The 24,882-nt window shown below is 37.9% G+C and overlaps 1 protein-coding gene across 6 annotated transcripts in view; it reads right to left on the bottom strand.

Annotated features, from left to right (window-relative positions):
- The window catches only part of CADPS2 (calcium dependent secretion activator 2), a gene marked incomplete at both ends in the record, with an annotated part of 310,262 nt that overhangs the window by 229,032 nt on the left and 56,348 nt on the right, over nt 1-24,882 (bottom strand). For all 6 annotated transcript variants that reach the window (XM_084296609.1, XM_084296611.1, XM_084296606.1 and 3 more), the window contains one exon: nt 17,913-18,026. In XM_084296609.1, coding sequence (XP_084152735.1) covers nt 17,913-18,026 — 114 coding nt within the window. The remainder of the gene's footprint in view (nt 1-17,912; nt 18,027-24,882) is intronic.

Consider the following 24,882-nt stretch of genomic DNA (forward strand, 5'->3'; position numbering starts at 1 on the left):
TGCATCTTCCTGAAGGTAGCTGTCCCCTTTCATGACCTACAGGGAGAATCTGCACAACTCCACACTTTGATTTTATGGCTGAACTACTGGGAATTCTTTCCAGCTTTACAAGTTCATCTTAACTGAGATTTGTTTAGATTGCTCTTTATTATTCAATACCTGATTTTTACATTTTTTTCCCCTACTCCTTTTTCTAAGATACAACATTACAATTTCATTTACAAACAATATATTAATGCAAAGTGTTTGCTTTCTCCTGTGCTTTAATTTTGAAATACTGGTACAATCTTTTTCTAATTGTAGGTACCAGCTACCTCGTTCTTTTTTGACTTAGGTGAAGCCTGCCTTTTTCATACAGCCCTCTGTCTGCTACAAGTTTTGCTAATTCTTAACAAGCCTCCTCCTCCTTGCAACATTTTCCTCAAGAACATACTGAAAAGCTTCCAGCACAAGGCACTGCGCCAGCTGAACAGGCAGGACTAGCTTCAGCATGCTGCTATGGAAATGCTACTCTGTAAATACTATTTTTACACGACCCAGAAGAGTTCCTTCACTTTAGAAGTCTACCCTATATGAAGGAGCACTTCATCAAGCAGCCTTAAAAGAGCTGATAGTATTTTACAAACAGCTACATGAGATCTCCAATCAAAACCACCTAAATATAATTTTTCCATGATAACATTTTTCTTTCTTGAAACAGACATTAGGAAGGAACTTAGTCCACTCTCTAACTTAAATCAGTGGCCTGCACGAGATGCCTTCTCTGAACTGTGAAGCTCATTTCTGCTGTAATTCAGATCGCTACTTCCATTATTGTTCTCATCAAAAAAATAAGTAAAATAGATAGATAGATGCATAGCCACAATGCACATTTAGAGCTATTTTTAACATAATTACTACCTTTTTTGTTTTGGGGTGCTTGAGGTGGATTTGAAGCAGGGTTGGCTGGTTTTTTTTGTTTGTTTGTTTGTTTTGTTTGTTTGTTTTTGTGTGTGTATGTGTATTTGTGTGTTTTGTTTTTCTTCTTTTTTTACAGCTTTTCCTTAAGACCAGATACATCCTCTAGTTCCGTTCAATCCCTACCCCTACTTACCCTGCTGTTAAACAGGATGATAACTCCAGCACTGTCCTGGCTGGAGCTTCTTGTTGGTGAGCTTTTAACCATTTACACAAATTTGAAGAAACAATCATTAATCTTGCTTATAGCAACTTCCTCAGCATTGTACACTGCTTTCAGGTGCCTTGCTTCCTCCTACTGAAGTTCATTAGCCCTCTGTTGTGCAGTATACATTTAAGTATCAATCTTTTTCCTCACAGCAGGAAGACAGCAGTTTGTGTAAAACACCAACTTTATGCTAGAATTTGAAAAAATTGCACATAAAACCCCTAGAGAAATTCTCATTTGGGGAATTTGATTAGGTCAGTCATTCCCCTCCCACTGAACAAAGGACCACTGTAAACCCCATCTTAACTCCTGCTTGTTAAAACACCACATCTGGTTATTATTTAAGAAGCCCCAAAATTTCAAGCCAAATCCCATGCAAGGGAAAAGGCAGGTTTCTGGGCAATGCTCTAGACATATCGAAACTTGGCACGTATCCTCTAAAAAACTGAGGGTGATTTCTAATTTAAATGGCCTTGTGAATCCAGATGCAACCACTAAGAACCTCAGGAGTTTCTCCAAAATGCAGCTTGATGTACAACCATAATCCAGAATAAATACATTTCTGTAGGCTATAACGAAATGAGCCCCTGTGTGGAGCTGTATTAGTTAGCTGCATGTGTGCTGAATTTCAAATTTAGACAGCCTTTCTTGTAGCTGTTCTACATGAGTGCATTTTATTTCACTACCAGGCTGTGCTTAGGACATCTACCTGACCCATGGTCCAGTGGACAGGTAACAGCTGCAACATTTTGGGCCACACTGCTACATGTGCTCCACAGATGTTTTAACAAAGTTATCTTCAAAAGTGTCACTGTGGCTTTTTCAGACATTTATTTTAAAGCTGCTATATATTCAGGATCTACTTTGCCTTGTTTCACAATAATGCTTAGTTAATGTAATAATAAAGTAAGGAAAAAAACAAACAGTAGTTTAGGTGTGTTTTACACTTATTACAAATCTCTGAAATGCAGTAGGCTTCTCTATCCAACTTTATGCAACCAGACTTACACCTGTTGGAGGAACACCGATTTGTGTTTTAAAATTATGTTTTAAAGGTGAATATATAAACCCATTTTAAAGAAATAACAAAGACTGAGCTAAAAGAAATCCATTAGTTCAAGAATATATCAATATTATCCTATTGATCCTATGATTCTATTGGTATATCGGTAGCTAAACAAAGGAACGCTGCACAATGAAGTCTTGAGCATTTCCTCAAGGCAACAGCATTTGAGCACATGGCAGGTAGACGAGAACTCTGTTATCTGCTCTATGCAGAGAATAAGATGACTGAAAAAAAAAAAAAAAAGGAAAAAGCTTTTTTACTAAAAGTATGAAGAGTCATGCTTTTGGTATTGAACATAAATTAAATTCCATCTCAGAGGCTGTCATCAGGTTGGCTATAACATTATTTTGACAGGAAAAGCAGACTTTTTTTAAAAACCCATCGACTCCTTTGTCATAGCCTGTTGTGTGGAAAGGTGAAGTTGTCTTTACTGAAAGCTGCTAACTTGCCCACATTGCTGTTTATCCATAACCTTTTTTTGACAGTTTAACTGCACTATCTTAACATTAACATCTATGCTAATTTTGTCTTAATTTGCCTATTACCCTATCTCCAAAGTTGAATATGCAGATTGCTTTATAAGTAATATTTTCTTTATTGTTAACCTCAGTACATTTTCAGAAATTTAATTTAAAGTGTTTTTTTTTTTTTTTTTTTTCCCCTCTAAATTAAAAGTAATAAGAAAAAATAAATTTATTAGTGCTTACGCTGAACACAACTTTCACCCTACAAAAGCTCCTGCTTCCAGACTCCCCTGGCACTGTTAATTACTTTTATTACTTTTATCATTATTACTTTTTAAAAGGATCAGGTCTGGGCTCATAAACTCAGAACACAAAGACAAGGCTCGTGTACTTTTTATAAAAGAAGCGTCTCACTCCTTGACACCTGAAATTACTCCAGCCCCTCTCGCACATGTTAATTACTTAATTTTTCAGATCTTCAGGACCATTTATTCAACTCTATAACTGTTGGATATGAACTTGTTTTGGAAATAGCCCTTTGCAACCATTTTCAGTTGAGGACAGACAGACATACCTTCCCTTCCAATAGAGAGGATCAGGTTTTAAAGAGAGAATTATTGTGAAGCCTACAGCTCAGACGAGTCCTCATATTTTAAAAGTCAGGAGAAAGGACTGAACGAAGCAATGTATCTTCAGATCAAGAGCCATAAAACAACTCTGAGCTTGAAAACACCCACAGTGATAAATCTGATTCTGAGTGATATACACAATTTTTATTTCTCAAAGTTAATAGCAGAACCAAAAGTAGCTGCATTTCACCATGAGAAAGAGTTAAAACATCTTCACCTCAACTGCTTGGAAATTTCTCTGTGACTCCTATTTAACAAGGTTTATATATATATATATATATATATATATATTTTCCCCAACAGGCTGGCTTAAAACAGTTATGACAACTCTTACACAAGTTTTTCATCTCCTGCTGCCATTTCTTGAGTACAGAAGTCTGACCCAGGCACCATCAGTCTATCTGGTAATGCTGACAGACAATTCAGCCACTTCTTCCTAGGCTGACAGAAGGCAGTCAGATGTAAGCCGCACACTTGTTTGGTCATGATTATCAGGCTGGCATGTCAGAAGGATAGCAGCCTGCCTGCAGCTCTCAGACCCCTTTTGCTGTAATATTACCAAGAAAAAAAAACAAAACAAAACACATGGTTGTTCTGGATTCATCCTCAAAATATGAAAGCTATCCTTGCATAATGCCAGAAACAAAGCATCCTTCCAGAAGACAACAGGACTTGTCAAGCAGACCATAGGGTGACACCTCAGCTCTCATTTCAGAGGTATCCTGGGTCACTCCTCTAACAGTGATACATGCTCTGCTCAGGTAATGATGATGACCCATCCTCTGAATTAATACAAACCTCCTATTCATCTTCTCTTTGGGGCCTTCGCTTGGTGTGGTCTTGGCTCTCCTTCCTTTCAGTCTTAGCTTTGAAATTCAGCACTGAGGTCAGCTCAGATCAGTATGCTGGTAGTGTCAGGAGCTCTTCTGCAGCTGGACGAGTCTTTTAGATTCAGGTAAGAAGTGGTTCCCAACAGTGTTACTGCACCGAGGAGATGGCTGAGGGAAAAGTGAAGGGATCTGCAGCTGCAGTGCAGATTTTGATATTTGCTCAGATGACACATGCAATCAATGAGCTTTCTTGCACCTCATCTGAGGTGTCATATAGCAACAGAACGTGGTGTTAGCAAATGAAAAAGGTGTAGCATTAGCTATGAAGCTCTGCATTTGAAAATCCATCAAAGATTTGATAGTATAGCCCTATATCTATCTATATCCCTATATCTATATAGGGATATATATATATATCTATATATATACCTATATCTATATATATATCTATATATATACCTATATATGTAGATATATATGATATATATAGATATATATGTATATATCTATATAAATAGTATAATTATATAATATATATATTATATATAATATATAATATATATAATAGTACAAGTATATTTATATATCTATATAAATAGTATAGATATAGGGCTATAGATATAGGTATATATATAGATATATACATATCTATATATAGGGTGGGCTCTCGTTGAGAAGACGTCGGTCCTCCTCTCGAACACCGGCTGCATGCGTTGAGGCCTTGCTTCAAGGACGTGGTCAATCATCGCTCATTTGTGGGAAGTAGAGAGTAATTTCTTTCCTCTGCACTTCCATATAGCTTTCATTTATTTTGTTTGTTTGTTTTCCTCCCTTTTTCCCCTTTCCCTTTTATTTCCCCTTAGTTAAATTGTTTAGTTCATGGTAGTCTTTATTTAATTATTATAATTATTTCCCTTTAATTAAATTATCTTTATCTCAACCCGTGAGTTGTTCTTTGCTTTACTTCTCCCCCTCCTTATCTAAAGGAGGGGGAGTGAGAGAGCGGTTGTGGGGTTTAGCTGCCCAGCACGGTAAAACCACCACAGTCCTTTTACAGATATATACATATCTATATATATACCTATATATATAGCCCTATATCTATACTATTTGATAGTATAGATAGTATATTATATAAATATAATATAGTATAGTTAAGAAAAAAAATCACAGTTTCAGCTGAGATACGGAGTTAGTTCAACAATATGATGAAGGTGTAGAGCTGCTGGTGTAGTTAATGCTTCGTGTTACACCCAGAGTGACAAAGGAGTATAATATTTCTGATTAGGTACAGATACTTATCTGAAGTTCATCTTTCATTTTAGTGTTATGTTCATGGAAATGTAGAATTAAAAACAGGCAAGCAGGGATCCAGTCTACTCTGTTTGACCTTTCTCTGAAGTGAAGGAAAATTTCAATTAAAAAGTGACTCACACATGCTCAAAGAAGAGCCCAAGTAGGGGCAAAAGTCGTGCTTTACCTCTTCCTCCTTCATCAGTTGATCAGCAACAGAGATTGACTCTGAAGCAGTACTATTTGGATAGAAAAATGATAAATCTCTTTCATGCTGGAAGATGAAAGCTTTAGGTTACTTCCCAGTAAGCCTTTATGGATGGGCTCAGTAGTCCAAGAGGAAAACAGAGCTAAAAACATCACGGTAAGCTGCACTGCTGTGGTGGAGCTATGAGCTCCCAGCACAATTCAAGACACACGCTCGCTCTTATTCCTGTCTGAGCCCCCTGCCAGGACCAAGGCACAGAAGACCCATCAAATCCAAGCATGCAGAGAAGCAGAGGGAGCTAAATGGAAAGCATCACTTCCTTTTGTTCCTTTGTTTCATTTTCCATCACTTCCTTTTGTTCCTTTGTTTCATTTTCTCAGATGTACTTGTTGCATGTCTGAAGCGTGGTCAGAAGGCTGAGAGTTGAAATAAGACAACAGGGCTCAATCACCAATTACTACTGCAAGCCTCAGATCAGAACTTGTAATTCAAAAGAACTTTTTTTCCAGCTACACAAATTATATCAGTTATTGGGTCCCAAGGACCACTCTACTTGGTCTTTACACAGTCAAACATATAGTTGTTAGGACAGGATGCCACTGTCCAGAAGAAAACACAGTTTGTATTTTAATATTAACTTCTGTATGTCCATCATTCCATCCCAACAGAAGTAGAGAAGGAATGGATGGATTGCAACTAAGAACAGCTCCCCACGACAGTAAGTACAAATACATTAATTTACTCTGGAGCTTAGATTATGGGGCTTCTAAAACTTCACCCATATCCTTCCTTCCTAGTCCCAAAAACAATCTTCGAAGAAACTGGAGAACCGAGATAGGCAAACATTTTAGCAAGTCTTATTTTCAGCCTGCAGAAGAATGCCTGCACAGAATATGAACACAGTAATAGCAAGCTCTTCCCTTTGCTGAAAGATAAAATTGAAAAACTGTTCAAACACCTTACATTGATACCAGTGATAGAAAGAAGAGAAATTATCACATGGATCTCCCTTGTTTAGGTATTTTTCATCAGACACCCTATTTTATTTGATAATATCTGAAAATGGATACTGAATTCCTTGGACTTTGGGACACAGTAGTGCTTCCTCAGTGTTATTAAGTTTGGCAAATCTGAAATTTTTCATTGCCTTTTTTAAAAAAGTAGTTTTCCACAAGATTTGGTTTTGTGGTTTGTTCAGTTTTCTGCTGTTTTTTGCTGAGCTACCCAAAGTTCAAAAGCCAAATAAAAAGGCAACTCACTTTCCTTTAGAAAAAGGTTAGATTTTAAAGCTACAAAATTGCCTCTTAATTAATGGTTTAAAAAAAAAAAAAAAAAAAAAAAGAATATTTTCTAATTTGTGTGTTTATCTTAAATAAGAAACTGCTGAAGTACAGCTTTGGAAGGAGGTGCAGAGAGGTCATACGACAGAGCAAGGCCAAAAGGGTTCAACGCGGGCATTTCAGTACTGCTCGCACTGCACGTGTCACTGTTGGTTATGGCAGTGCAAGAGCAAACAGTACAGAGCTAGGCAATTAACTTTGCGTTGTTACATTCTGCTTGCGTTTAATTTAGCTACTTATAGAGGAAATAATTCTGAAAGCAATAAAAACTGAATTGCATTCAGGGAGAACCAACAAAAAAGAGAGAGGGCAGCATTAGGACAAACTTCTGCCTGCAATTTGTCCACATAGTTCTGTCACAGCATTCAGGACTGCCTGGACATAAACTGAGGAAAGGAACTGCTAAAAGACCAAATAAGCAAAATGTAATTACATATATAAACTGACAAAAAAGTGTACTCCTTCTAATGCTTATATTCAAAGAAAGATTATAGAAGACTTACAAGTGAACGGATTCAAAATGTGGAAAAAAGCATGTATTTCTGGTCAATTTCTGGTGTGTCAGGAAGAAAGGTCTGAGAAAATGTAGCATTTCATTGAAAATAAAATCTGATCTCCAATTAAAGTACTTATTCTTAGACTTGAAAGGATCTGCTACATGAATATCTGCATACAGTGAGCAGAATAACACATTATTTGCTCTGTGTGTTTATCACAGTGAAATTGGAGAGAGAACACATACAAATAAAGGATATTTGCTGCTCTTACAGGAGAGCCTTTCCTAATTTTTGGAAAAGTACAACAAAAACAGAAAACTGAAATGTAAAAAAAAAAAACATCAGTCTCATCCCAAGGAGATTATTTATTTTCCTGTGCCTGGGCTGAGAGGACCAGCATGAGCACAATCTAAACTGAGGGAAATCGCTGAAATTTACGTAACGCTCACAAGTCCCAAGTACACAGCTGCACCTTTGTGGCTGGGAAATGCTGGCCTATTTGCATGCCGCAGGTCAGCATCCCAACATTTATTTTGCCATCACTGCTGAAAAGATGAGAACAGAAAATATGGATACATCATATGTATGCCTAGGACCATATGAATCTACAAATTTAGATGCAGAGATGTGCAATCCATCTTTTCACTTTATTTCATTTCAGAGAGGAAAAAAACAAGGCAGCAGCACTGCCTTTATTATCTTGCCACATGCGTCCAGCCAGCCACTGGCACTGAGAGAGCTGTGCAGGACTTGGCTCTGAAGGCTGGAGCACACCTCCATGACAACATGCTGACAAGCAGGCAGACACAAGCATGCCCTGCAGAAGCTAAGTGAGGTGTTAAAACAGGGTAGCTCTGCATAGAGCTGCCCTAAGATACCTGTACCTTGCACATGCAGTTCCATGGCCCATCGTATTTTCTTTCCTGGCATGGTCGCTTGTGAATCCTTGTTTCTTTCCATTAGCCTTAATATGTTCCTGTCAATCACTAGCATCGGTAAGGACCATCACCTCGCTGGGTGTGAGAAATTAAACATACTAAACAATTATTAAACAAGTAAACAAAGTGGCACAAAATATCAGAACCACACCAGGATTTGGGGCCATCTGTGGAAGCCTCATATGGAAATAAGAAAAGTGAAAGGTCCAAACAGGGACCATAATAAAGGGTGAATATCAATTATTTACTACAGATTAAGAATACATAATTTGGTCTGTGTTCTTATTTTGCTAAGTAGGCACAAGATAGATTCACTTAAGACAAAGGAAAAAGAGCAAGCAAAGCAATGAGCTCAAGTTAGTAAGAAAAACTAAACTAGGAAACCAGGGGAAATGGTTTGATGGAAGGGCCAGATGGAAAAAAGATGAGTTTCCTTAATGAGGTAGCTATAGTTCACTAGCACTGCCCTACACAGGTATTTACTAACTGGAACAGACTGGGTAATCTATTTCTCCTCATGTGCTCCATTTAAGTAACGTTGTTTCTTGGTAAGTGAGAATCTCAGGTGGATAACAACTTTATGCCTGGATTGAGCTTCGCAAAGACCTCTTTCTTGCTCTCTGAGGAGTAAAACCTCTTTGAGGCAACATAAAATAGAAAAAGCCACCTCTATGGCACTACAAAGCTTACTTCACTAAATCAAAAACTTGACAAGAATCTCTAAATTTTCTAATTTGGCTTTTCAGCAATATCCTATAGTGGGAAACGTAGATGAATCAAAGCCTGAAAATAATCACTAAGAAAATATTTACATCATCATCTGCATCCTGCTTTCACATTTCTCAGGATGTGAGCATTTGCTGTCTTCCTTTGTAATTAGTAATAGAACAGAAATGAAATGCCGTTGAGAGAGATCAGTGTGAATTTAAAACCTCACTTCTCATTTACTGACTTGTAGATTTCAGCCATGCATTCACTGACCTTTTTGCCACATTCCCTCTAGATTGGCTTACTCAGAGATTATCAATTCGGTATTAAGAACAAAATGCCTCTTTTCCAAGACATTACTTCAAAGTTTAAGAGATTTTGACAAGTCACACATCTCTAAGGGTTTGACAGGTAAAGCTTTCTATCACAAAGTAAAATGGGAACAGACAAGATCAAAATATGCAAATTTCAGTTATTTTTCCCCATCATCTAGAAATCTAAGAATAAATTAAATAATACAAAAAGTAAATATGAGTCCTAAAATTTCAATATGATGACATAGAAAAACAGGAGGTTTTTGCCTTTATTATTTGTTTACTCATTGGTAGGTAGTTTGTGTTGTGTTTTGTTTTTTTTGTTTTTTTTCTTTTTAAGACAAATTAATACTTTAGGTACTAGTTGCTTGTTATTCAGTGGAATGGATAGTTACAAAAATATGGCAACTTTATACAGTATATCTCTTACTGATACTTGAAACTTGAAGAAATGATGCAAGAAAATTCCAGTACCTACATAGTGGAGAGAGATAGACACCGGTTGGAATGACTTTGGCTGAAACAGAAATCTATAGGCATCTTGTGGAAATTGTCATTCATCTTATTTTCAGGCACTTTGAACAGATGCTACTGACATTAACCTACGTGCTTTCCTCTGGTCACAGAAAAAGGAAGCAAGTCAGAGATAAGCTAACACTTGTTTGACTGCTGAAAAGAGAAAAAAAAAGTGTCCGATTGCTCTCCATTATTTTAGAGAGTCCCTGAGATACTGCTGACTGGAGCATGCAACAGACATGACAATTATGAAGGCAAAAGAAAGTTCATTGGCATTAGTATAATCTCTTACTGAAACATTTTGCAGTAGACTTTCACCTTCCAAAAGGCCTTAAAGTCAGCTCTGTGCTGAGACCTGGCATAATTTTTAAATATCACTGAGAAGACAGAGGGAGAGTTAAGTTAAGAAGATCAAGAGTTGTTATTGTTCGATCATCTAGTGAAAGAAATAAAAATCCTTCCAAGTAATGATTTACAAATTAAAAAAGAGAAAAATATTTGAGCATCTCCTTCAAGTTTCCTGCAGCACTGATGTTATATTGTCACTTGTCTTATTAGGTATCAGGCTAGCTGAAAAAAATGTTTTGTTTTCAGTTCAGAAAAATGTGTATAGTCCAAGTAACGTCCTGTTAACTCTGCAAAACTGAAGTCCAGATAAGTTTTGTTTTCCTTTGAGACACAGCAAAACAGCCCTGGGATTAGGAGAAAAATAATTAAGCAGTGGAGACCAAACTCACTGTTGTGTAACAGTTTGAGCCATTCTTGGTTTTCTAATTGGTTTGTTTAGATTATTAAGCAAATGCTGTATACCTGTTAAACAAGTAAATAAATAATGTCACAAGCTGCTCACTACAGTAGAGACATACCTCACCACCTAACAGTAATTACTTATGCAGCAGTGTCGGGTCTACAAAGTATTCCTTATTTGCCTGGAACAACGGCGGTCAAAAATAAACAGTAAGGATGCCATTACTGTATTTTTTTTTCCATTTAAATTCAATGAGCCATTTCTTGCTCTCCTCCTATCCGCACAACCCACTTGCAAAGCTGAGATAGGCACAATTAATGCACTGCACTCCCTCCCTCAACTACCTCATTTGGAAGTTTGAAATACAGATCTGCTTTAATTGCATTGGTAATGTTAATATGAAAACTGTACAGCATCCTCAGTCAAATTAACGATGGTCATCCTCCAATATCAGTGTCCAAAGAGACTGAACAGACACTGCTTCAACAGCCAGCAATTACACTCTGCACAGGTGCACATCCTCTGCTCCCCTGGCACCATGCAAGTGGAAATGAAAATGGGATGCTCAGCCCTTGAAAAGACAGAGAACATAGTTAGGTGTAGCTGCTCATGAAGCAAGGATTTCATCACTGACACAAGCAACATAACAGCAGCCCCTAAAGTGAAGGCAGCGCATCACAGAGCCTGCAATTCGTCAATCTCTCCTGAGTACAAAAATGGTCTGGATCACATAAATTAAGTATGTTTTAATTTGTTGTGTCCCCTTAATTCTCTAAGGAACATAATTAGACTAACACTGAAGCCATCTCCATTACACACCCAGTTGTGGCTGCTGATCCAAAACACCGAAGGCACTGGAGCTTCTTCAACGGAAGGGACGACCTACATAAACCTTCTTTGTGCCTCTTTCTTGAAGGTGGCCCAAAAACATTTCTAAAAAGCTTTTCAGAGAACTGCCCTGTAACAGCCCCTCTGAAATAACAGCCCTCACGCCAACATCACTCTGAGCTGAAGTTTGTCAAATCTTAAAACATCTGGGAAGAAACCGTGTAAGTGCTGATAACGGCATTTGTTGTTGAAAGGCTCCCTCACAAGGCAAAACATCAGATCATGCTGAAGTTAACATCAGAAAAGATACTGTGGAAACTGCTTCCTGCAAATGAGGCAGTACCAATAGCTCCCACGTTGCTCTAATATTCAGGTTTTGAAGAGGATCTAAAGAACGCAAAAAGCTCATGCCTTTCAATATATCTAAATATACATGCTAATTATGGCTTTCGAGAAAAATAAATGAAAGCAGAAATCAGTGAATTTATGCCCTGAAAAATCGAGTTCACTTCTACAATTTTCATCCTAATGTATTTAAATAAATATTTAATCTCCTGATTCCATTATTTTGCCTTGCTAGCATCAAAACAGAACGTTCTAACATTTAATTGCTATTTATTCTGTGTGTGCTGTGTTTTGATTCTAATGACTGCTTTTTAGTTCCTTTAGGGTCATCTTCATCCCTGAAATATTCATCAGGACCAACTATGCCATTTGTTGCCTGGAATGAAAACTGCGTACTGAAAATAGCTGATATTAAGCCATAAAAGCAGCCAAAACACCACTTAGTTCAGGAAGCTACTTCCTTTCTGCAGTTTCATTGCTGAAATACTTTCGCCCCTCACTTCTTTGACATACATACAAGAACATTCAGAACATTTTTCCATAATTATAGGCAGAAATGGCATCACTGCTTCACTCCTGCCTTTACAAAAATCCTCAATTTTTTTCCCAATCTCAACACCTGAATGCCTTCATAACAAAAACAAACAAAAAAGCTCTAACAAACATGATTCATCCTTTTCTAAGGATAAATGCAAAGAATAACCAATGCTTTTGTCACATTACCACAGGATTCCATTATGGGCCAAACAACCACTCTTGTGTTAAAGGAAGAAAACCATTTTCATGATTCCTCTAAACGTCCATATAGTTTCGTCAAAATAAAGAAGTAGGGATGTTATCAACAGGTGTATCTACACTGGTAGATGCGGATAGGATTATTTATATATAATTTTCTCTCATTCCCTTTCTCCGCAGATCTTAAAAACTCGAAGGGAAGGGAAGGGACTTCCCTTCTCTTATCACTTAGAAAGCTCTAGACATGGTACCTCTGCTCTCTCTTGGTGATTTTGGTAGTTTTCTACGTTCAGACCACTTTTTGTTTATTTTTTTTTCTTCAATCCTCCCAGGCTTCCTGCAGGGATTACAGACCCCTAGCTAGGTTTGCACACCCATCTCCTGGTTCTTTGATCTCCAGCTAATGGCCACACCTCAGTTCTTTCCTACTGCCTGGCTGCAGCAGACAACAATTTAATTTGCAAAGGACTATAGCATCTGAATTTAAAAAGAAATTAAGTTAAATATGATCACAGGCCAATACGTACAGTCAAACTAGGTCTGATTTTAAATTCTGAAAAACCCTCAGTGCTAACTGCTACAGAACCTGCATTTAACATTCAGATTTACCCAGCATGCAGTAATTATGGCTTGGAACCACATACTTAAAATGAAGAAGCAAGAAAACAGGAAAAACATCAGTACGTACAATTTCATGCAGCTGCACAATGCTTTAAGCAGAGAGTTGATAACCTAAGGGCATGCAATCATTATAATATTGAAAAAGTATTTACGCTATTTCAAACATTCATTAGAGTTCTCTGCGCGTACATTACTCACACCTAAGACTACATACATTCAAGACTGAAGAATCAATACTTCAAAAGTTTGACAGGTATGTATATAACTTAGGCTAAATTCTTAGATGGTGAACAAACCTCTTAGGGCACTGAACAAAAACATTTTCTAACCTTTATGAAATAACATGCAAGAATATGGAAGCATATCTACAACTTTATAGATTACCCTTTAAAAAAAAGGGTCAAAATATGAAAAGAAATACTTTATTTCATACATTCCTCTCTCACTTAATTTTACACTTAGCAGTGTGTCCAATATAATTACTCATAATAAAGTGCCATATGATTGAATTTCTCTCTTTATCCAAAAAGCATCACCAACATCTGATTTTCTGCCGATTAGAATCTGGCTCAATGTCTGTAATGGAATTTTCCACACACACACACACAGAAAATGAGAAAAAAAAGACAACTGTGTTAATTCTGAATGATTACAGAAACGATTTTAAACATTTCTTTACCTTCTCTAATAAAAAGGAGGGAAGAGAAAATAGCTTAATTTTACACACACATACATCTATATGGAAAGGAATCATGCTAAATTTCAGAGAAACATGGCATGGGGCCGGGGGAAGGGGTGAGGGAATTATACAGAATAGGAAAATAACCATTTATGGAGGATTAAAGAAAAGTTGATGCAACTTCTATGAATCGTTTTCTTATTTGAATTTCACAATAAATGGAAAACAATGCCCGAACAGACAATGTTTTTTTTTCAGAAGAGACAAATGTTGCAGGATAAAGCAAAACTAGCCAGAGTCAATCTTCCCAAGTATTCCTGAGCGTGACTTGTACAACACAATCTTGACTGTAACACAGAGAAATTGATACTGAAATTGGTATGTATTTATTTATTTAATAATATATTTATTTAATAAATTAATCTTTCAGCAAATACCTTTAGAAAATAAATCAAAGACTGAACTACAATAAGTTCCTAACTCCTAGGACTTATTCCTAGATTCTTAAAGAGGAAAAAATTCTGAAGATCAGTAATTATAAACAGTTTTAAGGACTTGAATCAGCCTGAATGAGTGATACAGGATTTACGTCGTATACCCAAGTCAAACCTTCTACTTCACATTCAAAGTTAAAGAATTGGGTGCAGAAAACCACCTACAGTAATGAGACTAGCTTGGCTTTGCAAGCAATATAGTAATAAGTCTCAAACCATGACTACTGAATAAGATTAAAGGGAAATTAATCATTTTCAGAGTAAAATAATTACTGTGCAGACCACGTATTTGTTTCCTTCCATGTCAGATAAAATTGAACTGTAGCTCAGCAACTAAAGTATAAGGAAATTAATACTGAAGCTGATGAGATGCTGCATGGCAGAAACAAGCGAGATGTCCATAATTCAAGCTACTAACAAACGTCACCAGACAGGAGATGTGCTGGATCATATGTGGAAGACATACAGATGAGGAAGCATCAGAGTACAGCATTAGCTGAACACACAAAGTGGTAGACCTTAATATTTTCAACAAATGGATAACAAAGCAAATGAAAAGGGCACAAGAGAAACAAGTGATAATAAGAAAATATGTGGTTAAATGCACTGAAGCTGATTAAAGCGCACTGCGAAAGAAGAGCACTAGCTTGAATCAAGTCTCCTGGCCAGCTGGATTCCACCGTTGCAATGTTTATTAAATCTAACATTGAATATTGGTGACTATCTACCACAAACCTAATAAGGAATTAAAAATGACTTGGATATGCCAGCTCAATCTGCACAACTGGAAATTGCTGAGAAAATCTGGAAGAAAATATCAGGGAAAAAACAGAGTTTGTGGAATTAAAAAGGAAACTACAGTGCATCCACTTATGGCTGGCAGATAGCACACACTGTATTAATACTGGTTCAAGATCCCACCAGTGTAGGGGTCATAGCAGTTTTGATAATAATACCAAGATCATTGGAAGTCTTTGTTTAGAACAGGATATCTAGAAGGTTTGCGTAGAGAATGAAAAGTGGTGAATGTTTGAAAATAGCTGAAGAATTTGGCTGGTCCATTTGACTAGGATTTATTTATTTTTTTATTTATAGTGACACCAAGTTAGGTGCATGTGTTGGTCTGCTCGAGGGTAGCAAGGCTCTGCAGGAGGATCTGGGTAGGCTGGACTGATGGGCTGAGGCCAACTGTGTGAAGTTCAACAAGGCCAAGTGCTGGGTCCTGCACATGGGGCACAACAACCCCAAGCAGCGCTACAGGATGGGAGATGAGTGGCTGGAAAGCCGCCTGGCAGAAAGGGACCTGAATACGAGGCAGCAGTGTGCTCAGGTGGCCAAGAAGGCCAACAGCATCCTGGCTTGCATAAGAAGCAGTGCGGCCAGCAGGGCTAGGGAAGTGATTGTCCCCCTGTACTCAGCTCTGGTGAGGCCACACCTCGAATACTGTGTTCAGTTTTGGGCCCCTCACTACAAGCAGGACATCGAAGTGCTCAAGCGAATCCAGAGAAGGGCAACGAAGCTGGTGAGGGGTCTGGAGAACAAGTCCTATGAGGAGTGGCTGAGGGAGCTGGGGATGTTTAGTCTGGAGAAAAGGAGGCTCAGGGGAGACCTTAACGTACTTCACAATCACCTTAAAGGAGGTTGTAGTAAGGTGGGGATCGGGCTCTTCTCCCAGGCACCAAGTGATAAGATGAGGGGAAATGGCCTCAAGCTGTGCCGGGGGAGGTTTAGATTGTGTTTTATGGAGAAGTTTATTTACTGAAAGGGTTGTGTGTCATTGGAATAGGCTGCTCAGGTGGAGTCACCATCCCTGGAGGTATTCAAGAAATGTGTAGATGTAGAGCTTAGTAGCACACCTTAGTGGTGCACTTGGCAGTACCAAGTTAAAGGTTGGACTACGTGATCTCAGAAGTCTTTTCTAAACTGAAAGATTCTATGATTATTAAGTATAGCTTTTCACTAAAAGTTGGTTCTTCATTAGTCCAAATAAGATCTACTTTTTGTCTCTCGTTAATGAGATTATCTGGACAGTAACCATTTAAGCATTTATTTTAAAATCGTTTTTATTCACTAACACACCCTTCCCAAAAAACAGGGTACTTCCTCTAACACATCAAGCTTCTTCCACAGCTTCTTCAAAAGAAAGTAAACAAATATTTAAATTCTCCCACATTTAGCATCTTGAAACATCCTCATAATGCAAAATCTTCCAAACTGTCCTTCTTTCCAACCTTAGTTTCTTCATCAGTTACAGAGAAAAAAGGATTACTTTCTAATAACTCCAAAACCATTCTTGAACCCCTACATATAACTTCATGAACGTTCATATTCTCATGTTTCACCCACAGACTTGTAACTCAATCAGACCCATTCCCATCCTTTCCACAAGTTCTTTTATGAGATTTTCTTCATTGCAATTACCACCGATCAGACCATGTTCTGGAGAAAGCCATGCTGAATTTTCATATTTCTGTATAACAGAGAGCCCATTTGTCCGTTCCTATCTTTTTTTTTTTTTTTTGTGTGTGTGTGTGTGTGTGTGTGCAACTTAATTTCATGTAGATAAAGGCAAGCTAGAACATCAGTTAAATCTTTTTCTCCATGAAGAAAAGTTTCATTTACTAGCAAAGACTAACTGGCAGAGAACAAGGCCAAATACTACATGAAAAAAAAAAAAAAAAAAAAAAAAGCTAAGAAATTTCAAAAAGCTGTGGTGTGGTGGAGTGAAACATAATGGAAGACCCTTCAAAATAAGCGCAGGTTTAACACACAGTCCTTGAGATTCATTGAGTAAGTTTGAGTTGCATTAGACAAATGAATTCATGGTGCCTGTTGCTAACAGCAGGAAATAAATTCTCCAACTGTATGCTCTTGATGTAACAAAGAGGACAGTGAACTGTCCTCTTAGTCTGGAACAGCACCTGTGCCTTAGGCAATTAAAAACACATCTGAAGATCTGCACTGGTGGAGGTAGTCACAGAACATCCCTGGGAAGCCATAGCAGAAGGAGAGAATTGGCCCAACCATGCTGAAAGCTTTGATGCTTTGGTAAGGGAACAGGCGGCTCCTCTCCAAGAATTCTGCATGGTAACTAGAAATCAGAAGATGCATTTCTCAAGATGGTAACTTACAACTGAAGCGCTGATTAAAAGAGGTAACTTAGACATATGGAGATAAAGATAGCAGTGCCTGGTTGTATCAAACACTGCCAGAAAGATTTTTAGCACCAGGGGTTTTTCGTTTTGTCTTTTTTTTTTTTTTTTTTCCCCTCCTTCTTCAAACTGAGTGGATATTTTCCAGTTTAGTTTATCTCTTGTGCCCAGGCAGTGGATTTCAACTTCTAAAGCAGCAAAACTGCAGTAGGAAGAAACTGTTTCTAGAAGGTGTGTAAGTTCACAGTTTTTGAAACTTAAAATTCCTTTTCTTATATATGCATTAAAAGAGATCCTATGAACTTCTTTTAAACAATACAGAAAGCAAAGCATACAACTTACCTCATAGTAGCTTCGCACAGCATTGCAGAATGCTTCATCTGCTACGATTTGTGTCTCTCCATTCAAAAAGGCCTGGAAACGTTCCTTCAGTGTCTGTAGCTGTTGTTTATTGAGCTATGTAAGACAAAGAAGGGAAGGAAAACAGTTACAAATGGAATCAGCCTCAAAAGAAAAATATGCAGTATTATACTCTCTTGGAAGCTATGGACAGTGGAAAAAAAAAGTCAGGGGCTCAACAGCCAGCCAGCTCCACTGAAAAACAGTGGAGATGCTTCCATATTTTGGAGTGATCCCTGTACTACCATCAGCATGTCTAACAAGTATGCTCCCTGCAAAGAAAATGGACTAAACATGCTCATTATGAAGTATATGCACTTTTGGGCACTGATATTACACCACCACAAACCAAGTCAAACAAATAGCCTGGGGGAACAGCAGCCACGAGTTTCCAAGACAGATACCAAGTTTCATTCGGTGGATTTCTTATCTCAGCTGAGCGCATTTGAAAACAGACCCTTAACAGAGAATATTGCACAACTAAACATTGCAATCAAGACATTTTATTAGTTTAATGTTATGGGAAAAAGCAAAATCTGAAAGCTCTTTAGGGATCCTGACACAGGCCTTCTACCAAGGTTCAAAATAACTCTTGAAATATTCTGTATGATATTTCTCCTCATCAAATCCACAAGACGTTAGAACATCACACCAAAAGGGACTGCCACTAACATAACAATATAACCAGGCAACAATTAAAAATAGCTGTTTTGCTTTCCCAGAATTTAAAAATTAATGTAAAGCCTTTGTTTCAGTATTTTTGAACTTTACATTTAACTTTATAAAAATACAAACACAACTGGTTGAAAAGCTTATTCATCTTTCCCATATTTTGCTTAGAAAAAATAAATAAATGTGTAGCCAGAAATTGAAAATATCTTTTCCAGAGGGCAAAAAGTTCGATTTGTATTGGCTAACCTGCAACAAATAGCATTACCTCGACAGGGTCATTGTTTCTTACAGAACTTTTCAACACCTGAAGGAAGTTTGGAAACTTTAGGACTTCAGGTCTCTAGTGTCAGTGCTTTGAAGCCATTTAAACTACAACACTGTTAAAGGATCAACAAAATTACTGTTATCCTCATGATGTGCCTACCTTGGACAACCTTCATATCAAAGGATATCCTTCAAATCAAAGGAAAAATTTCATCATACATAAAGTTTGCTAGTTCATGCATTTCTATGAAACATAGCAATTTACTGGAAAATTGTGCCTAAATTAAATGCAAAACCAAAAGCTTTTCTATTTTCACAGAAAACAATAGTACAGATATCATCTAAACAATATGAGAAATCCTCTGAAAAAAATGGTGAAATGCAGTTAGCAGCAATGCAAAGACAAAAACTATGCCTTTGGAAAATAAAAATTAAAAAAAAGAACTAGTTGAAAATAGATGACAGTTCTGTTCGTCATCTTACCTAAACAATTAGCAGTGCAGAACAAGCCCCAGGAAACCCCTGCAGAAGAAAAGGCCTCCCCCTGAGGTAAGCAAACTTCAGCAGAGGTTGCTGTGAATTGGAGAAGTTTCTCTCGAGAACAGCATGGCAGCTCTGACAGCTTGCCAGTGTGCACCGCTGCTAGCTAAAAATCAATGCAAGGAGTACTGGTATTATGTCTGCACGTGCACAAAAAAGGCATCTATCCACCCACCCAACACATCCATTCCTTGTGCACAATCTGCACTGCAAAGGCTAACTGCTTTAATGGCAACCTAACTCTATTCCCAGATACGCAGGACAGGTCTTTCCTTTCATTCAACTCTCCTTATTCTTCTCCTGTCTTCTGAAGGTACTAGACAAGCTGAGACGTCGGCAAACGCAAATCATTAAAGATGTTTCGAGCTTTTTGTTCAAAGGTAAACACACACTTGTTCTCACAGGGGACTCGAGACAGAGCCGACCCTTCCCACAGCCGGTGCACCCCTGCTAGGCTCCCAGCTCCTTCATCCTATGGAATATTCACAGCTCTGCTGCTCGAACACGCGGGCTTCCTGCCAAAGCAATTATGGAAATGTGTTTTCATGCTTGCAGACTTCATTCTTTAGGTGATTTGCTTTGTCTATTACCCACATATCAAACAAAAACATTATGAATAAGGCAATGAAATATAAATTTAATTCTGACTTTCTCATTTCTAACCATCATAGTTCAGCAAACTGAAATGCCTTTAAAATATTTATATATGGCTTTCATATTCATTATTTCAGGTAGTAAGTAATTCCAGGGCTTGAATGGCATTTGAGGACTATTGTACATTTCTTAAATTACTGATGTTCTAGTGTGAAATCTGAATGTGTAGGGAATAAAGTTCTTCTGCAAAGCTAAAAAATATTAATTCCAGTGGAAAAATATGAAGAGCTACACTTTGCTAAGGACAATCTGAAGTGTATTTTACAGGTCCCACATACTGTCATATGTAAAGATACACTTGTGTTAACTGCCAAGACACAGAATAATTTATAGTAGCCCACTGCAGCATACAGGTCCTCTGTTTTTTCATTTGACAGAATATTGACTCCACAGTGAATTCTCACTTTGTTGTTGTTGGCGGTGGTCATTTTTAATGCATTTATTAACACAATTCAATTTGCAGACAAATGTGTCTACAAAACATAAGCTTAGAGTATTAGTAGCTTGTGTTGGAATCATAATAGCAACAGGGAGAAAGAAGTGTCCGTGGAAGACATTAGCTTAGATAATCAGAAGAAATTCTTTACTGTGATGGTGGTGAGGTGCTGGAACAGGTTGCCCAGAGAAGCTGTGGATGCCTCATCCCTGAAGTGTTCAAGACTTTAAACACTTTGTTGGATGTGGCTCTGGGCAACCTGGTCTAGTGGGAGGTGTCTCTGCAGGGGGGTTGGAACTAGATGGTCTTTAAGGTCTCTTCCAACCTAAACCGTTCTGTGATTCTGTGACATCCAACTCCTCGACACAGGCTAACAGCTCAACCACTCCACAGCTGAGTTACTTTAAAGTTGTCTATCTTGGTCAACAGCTGAAGAGAGATGAGGACACCAAGGGTATCTGCACAAATCCATACATGACAGACCTTTGCATTCTGTCCCTCACAAGTACTTCTTTACATCTTTACTGTCAGTGTCTCCATGCCCACATTTTAATACTAAGAACCATGTACAGCAAAAATAATTAAAAAGCACAAGTAAACATGAAAGTATTTTGACATTACTACATGTCCCCCCAAACACAGAACTGAACTCAGAGCATCACCTGAAGCATGCAGTAAAGCCTCACTGATTCTGTCACATTCCATCAACCTGCTTCAGTCTTGTATGCTTTATTTGGATTTTGCATTCTTGGTGGCATGAAATCTGTTGTCATAACTCTGCATGATACTTCTTAAATAACTACTGTTGCTTCACAGAAGAACATATACCTAAATTCCAGTGACTCCAAATACCAGGTTTGATTGCATTCTGCAGGATGAGTTGAAGATAAGCAAGGTCAACTTTATGGGGAAAAAAAAATTAACTACCCTAAAACTTTTTTCTTTAGTGCAACCATGCAACAGAAAAGTTTCTTTTCCCTTCCATCCAATGTGCCTTTTGCAAAAGCTTAAATTTATTTTTTTCAGTTCATATCTGATAATTGCAAGAGACTATCAAAGAATTAAAATACATATTTAAGATAGAACAAACTTCTTAGAGCTATTTAAGAGTATTTTTTTCAAGGTGCAGTAACAATTTCACTTTTCATAATACACAGAGTAATACAAAGGTATCAAAACAGTCTCATGCAATTACCTACTAAAAATTCTTACCTTGCATTTAACAACTCAAAGACACATTATATATCTCCAGTATATTCCTCTTACAGAATTGAAGATTTGTTTTAGATGCTTTAATCCTTCTAAAGAGAAACTTGAGTATGAAAACCTAGAGGCATTCCTGTTTTATCTGCACTCATGTCTTCAACAAATTCAATAAATGGATCTTACAAACAGAGGCTGTAATGTTATTTTTACCAGAACTTGTACTTCAAAAAATATCTAGCAGTTTAGGGAGTTGTTCCAATGTTACACCTTTTACTTCATTAAGCAATAAACAACAACATTTTAAAGGAAAACTCAAGCACATATGGATTTGTAACAACAACATTTTATCTTCTGTTTCAAATAAAAAAATAAAATAAAATAAAATAAATCCTAGCTTCACAGGATTTGATGCTAGATTTAGGGCATTTTGAACTGCTTCCCACCAGCCAAGTACACACAGAGCAACTCAGTACTGCCCTAAGTATATGTGACCAACAGCAGCTGGCAAAGGACTAAGTCACACTGCAGCCATCCCCCACAAAACTTTATCCTACAGAATTAAAAAGCAGAACTGCCCGGTAACAGCCACCTGCAGCCTCCTGCCATGTGCCAGGCCACAGCCTGCAGCTGACCCTGGTCTCTAAAAAATACAGAAAACCAAAGAGCTAGCACAGGAGGAATTACACTCTGAACCATTGCCACCTTGTGGCAGTTTTAGAAATACAGCAAGGAAATAACCACACATTAAAGGTCTTCACACCCAGAACTTCGATTTGCCTGAGGATCAGTAAGCCCATGACCTTAACACAAACTACAGTACTGCTGCTTCTCTGCTCCCAAGATACAACGTAAATTACCCTTTCTCAGACCATATGGGTATTTTAGGAAAACAGCAGAAGGTGAGGACTGCAATTATAAACAGAGATAGATAAAAAAAAAAAATCTTACACAGACTACAAAAAACAAGGGACAGGGAGGAGCCAACCAAAGAACCACTCCGTAAATTCTCAGTTGCAACATGTAGGAACTATGGCACTAAAGATTACATATGTTCTTCCTGAAAATAAATAAATAAATATTGGACAAATTTAGCCAAAAGTATACATTTTGAGACCAGAGAAGAATGGTAAATAAATAACCTAATGATCCTTTACTCAAAAAGCTGCATGCCTCTTTTATTTCAGTCAAGTGAATATACATATGTATTTCCTGAAATAATAGAAATTAATGAAGAAAAAGGTCCTTTTTCACTCAACCTCTCACTTTTTCAAACATAACTTTACTTCTTGTCCTGCCAGACTTGTGGAAATTATGCCAAGGACTAATTTTTTTGATTCCATTAACTGAGTTTTGCTGCAGAATAATTTACTCCATTGCCCATACCTTCAACCAAAACCAAGAAGATGAGAAGATAACAGTCAAATCCTCTTACAGTGACCATTAACGAAAAACTCCAGGACGATAAATAAAATCAACTACAAATCATTTAATAGCAATTCAAAGAGATCACATGTTTAAGGCCCCACACATTTAAGAAGTCCACTCACACATCAAAGCAAGTTTACAACCTGAGCTCAACACACACTGATAAAATAAGAATTCATGTGTTTTACATGGAAGTTTTTATTGGTTTTATTTTTAGATTCTGTTTTACATGTTTTCACCCTGCCATGAGAGGTAGCTGGTTAAGTGATCTCACCACCAGCCTCCCTTGGTCTCCCCACCTTCCCAAATCCTCCCACCACAGCAGGATCTTAGTCCCTGGGACCCCTTTCTAGGGCCTCCTCTGCAGGGTCTCTCAGCTCAGCTGTGTGGGGTACTGGTCAACCCACCACAGCGACTTTGCTTTACAAAGGAGCCTCAGATATGTCAACAAAGCTTCTAACCAGACTCAGAACTACTCTCATTACCAAGCTCTTGAGCCATCCCAGCTTCTCACCAAAACTCATGTTGGTGGTGGGGAGGGTTTTACCCACAGGGTTGGTCTCTAGAAAGACATGCACACTTCTGTGAGAGTCACGGGCCTGGCCCAGAGCCTGAGGCCAGGCCTATCCCTCTCCTTCTAAAACAACAAACGTCTGTGCCACATCACTGGCTGCTAAAGAGCTTAATCTTACCTCCATGACGAAAGTAACCCCACAAGGCAAATAGCCAGTTACACACAGTGATCCTCACCCCATTTCCCCTCCTTCTCCACCATCCCGCCTCCCCTTCCAGTAGCTGTCTCCACAAACAAGATCACCTATGGTTTAGGGCAGAGACGAAGAGTGATTGCTTTTTAGGGAATTACTCAGGAGATGGTCTTCTAAGGAGTAGGACCAAGTAAACAGTATTAGAGACTCAAACCTAGAACAGCGACGATAGTTGTGGTTACTCTGCTGAATTATGTGGGTCTCCACAACATACAGCAGTGGCCCTATACACTACGTGGGTGGCTCACAATATATGTTCTCCTTTACTATTCATTGCTTAAACTGCTTTCATTTTCTAAATAATGGATAAATATTTTGCTGTCACTTAGCAACCTTCACAGGTTTTTTTTGTTGTTGTTGTTTTGGTTTTTTATTTTCTTAAAGCTGAATTTATTCCAAGTAAAACAGTGTCTTTAAGGAGTCTGCTTGCTATCACTCAAATCAGACTACTGTGTGTACATACCCATTGTGCAACAACGGAGCACCTCAGAATCAAATATTAGATTTACAAAACCAGATACATTTACCATGCAAGTTTCCTATTCTTTATAATCAAGCAAGCGCAACATGGCATTTATCTCATTAGCCTGCCACTTATTTAAGACCAGAAACACTACCAATAATGTACTGGTCATTCAATTCCACTTTTCCTTCCAGATAAGAAATAGTTTCTGTATCATTAAGTCAGAAACTTAAAATATTTTTATCATCCAGGGACAAACATTCGAGATTCTTAGACAAGACTGTAAAATGTTTCATTAGAAACAGAGAGCTTAAGCGGTGGTTTTCTTCAGGGAGCAGAGGGTAGGGAACAAAAGGCATAGGTAGCAAAGGCAAGTCTGATTTTTGTGAAAAATTTGATCACGTCGCACTGACCACCAAGATACAGAAATGAGGTCAGTTTTCAAAAAGTCCACATTGGCCACATGAGAGGGAAATAGTGACAATA

The sequence above is a fragment of the Netta rufina genome (genome assembly GCF_964035555.1).
Source record: "Netta rufina genome assembly, chromosome: 1".
NCBI lineage: Eukaryota > Metazoa > Chordata > Aves > Anseriformes > Anatidae > Netta > Netta rufina.